We start from the raw sequence: 482 nt of genomic DNA, 5'->3' as shown, positions 1-482 counted from the left end.
CTATACTTGCAGTTCGTTTACTTGAATGGAGAATGACTTCTCCCCTATCTTTGTCTGGTCATCTCTATGTGTTCTTTGTACAGGTCTAGGTTCGTATCTGTATCTGTATATATATTTATATGTCGCCAGCGTAACATTTAGATATTTCATCTCTTGGGTGTGCATGCAGTGCGATAACCTGTACATTCTCACTCGATTAAAAGTCTTATGATCGTCTTGATCGCGGTCTCTATGGGGGGTGCTTATGGAAGATATATGTGAGAAGCTACATCACATGTATCCTCCTCCCTGTCTTTTTCGATTCTTCAGGCAAAGAACATGCAGACCGCATTCGTTCCTTATCGACCGTTAGATCCCCTTACGACACCTCAGCAGTTACCACGTAAGTTTATGTCAAGAAGCGGGTTTCATCTTGGTCTTCTTATACGAGGCGATTCAGCTGTCTCATCATAGACAAGTGGAATACACCAGGCAGAAAAAGT

General features: G+C 42.3%; 1 protein-coding gene across 1 annotated transcript in view; it reads left to right on the top strand.

The window, feature by feature from the left end:
- Window positions 1-311: 311 nt before the first annotated feature.
- The window catches only part of CSUI_007991 (zinc knuckle domain-containing protein), a gene marked incomplete at its 5' end in the record, with an annotated part of 7,176 nt that continues 7,005 nt past the window's right edge, over window positions 312-482 (top strand). The window contains one exon of the mRNA XM_068068131.1: window positions 312-382. Coding sequence (XP_067919893.1) covers window positions 312-382 — 71 coding nt within the window. The remainder of the gene's footprint in view (window positions 383-482) is intronic.

Source organism: Cystoisospora suis (assembly GCF_002600585.1).
Source record: "Cystoisospora suis strain Wien I chromosome Unknown contig_4355, whole genome shotgun sequence".
NCBI lineage: Eukaryota > Apicomplexa > Conoidasida > Eucoccidiorida > Sarcocystidae > Cystoisospora > Cystoisospora suis.
The sequence above is the reverse complement of the archived record's forward strand: the minus strand, read 5'-3'. Positions and strand labels throughout refer to the sequence as shown.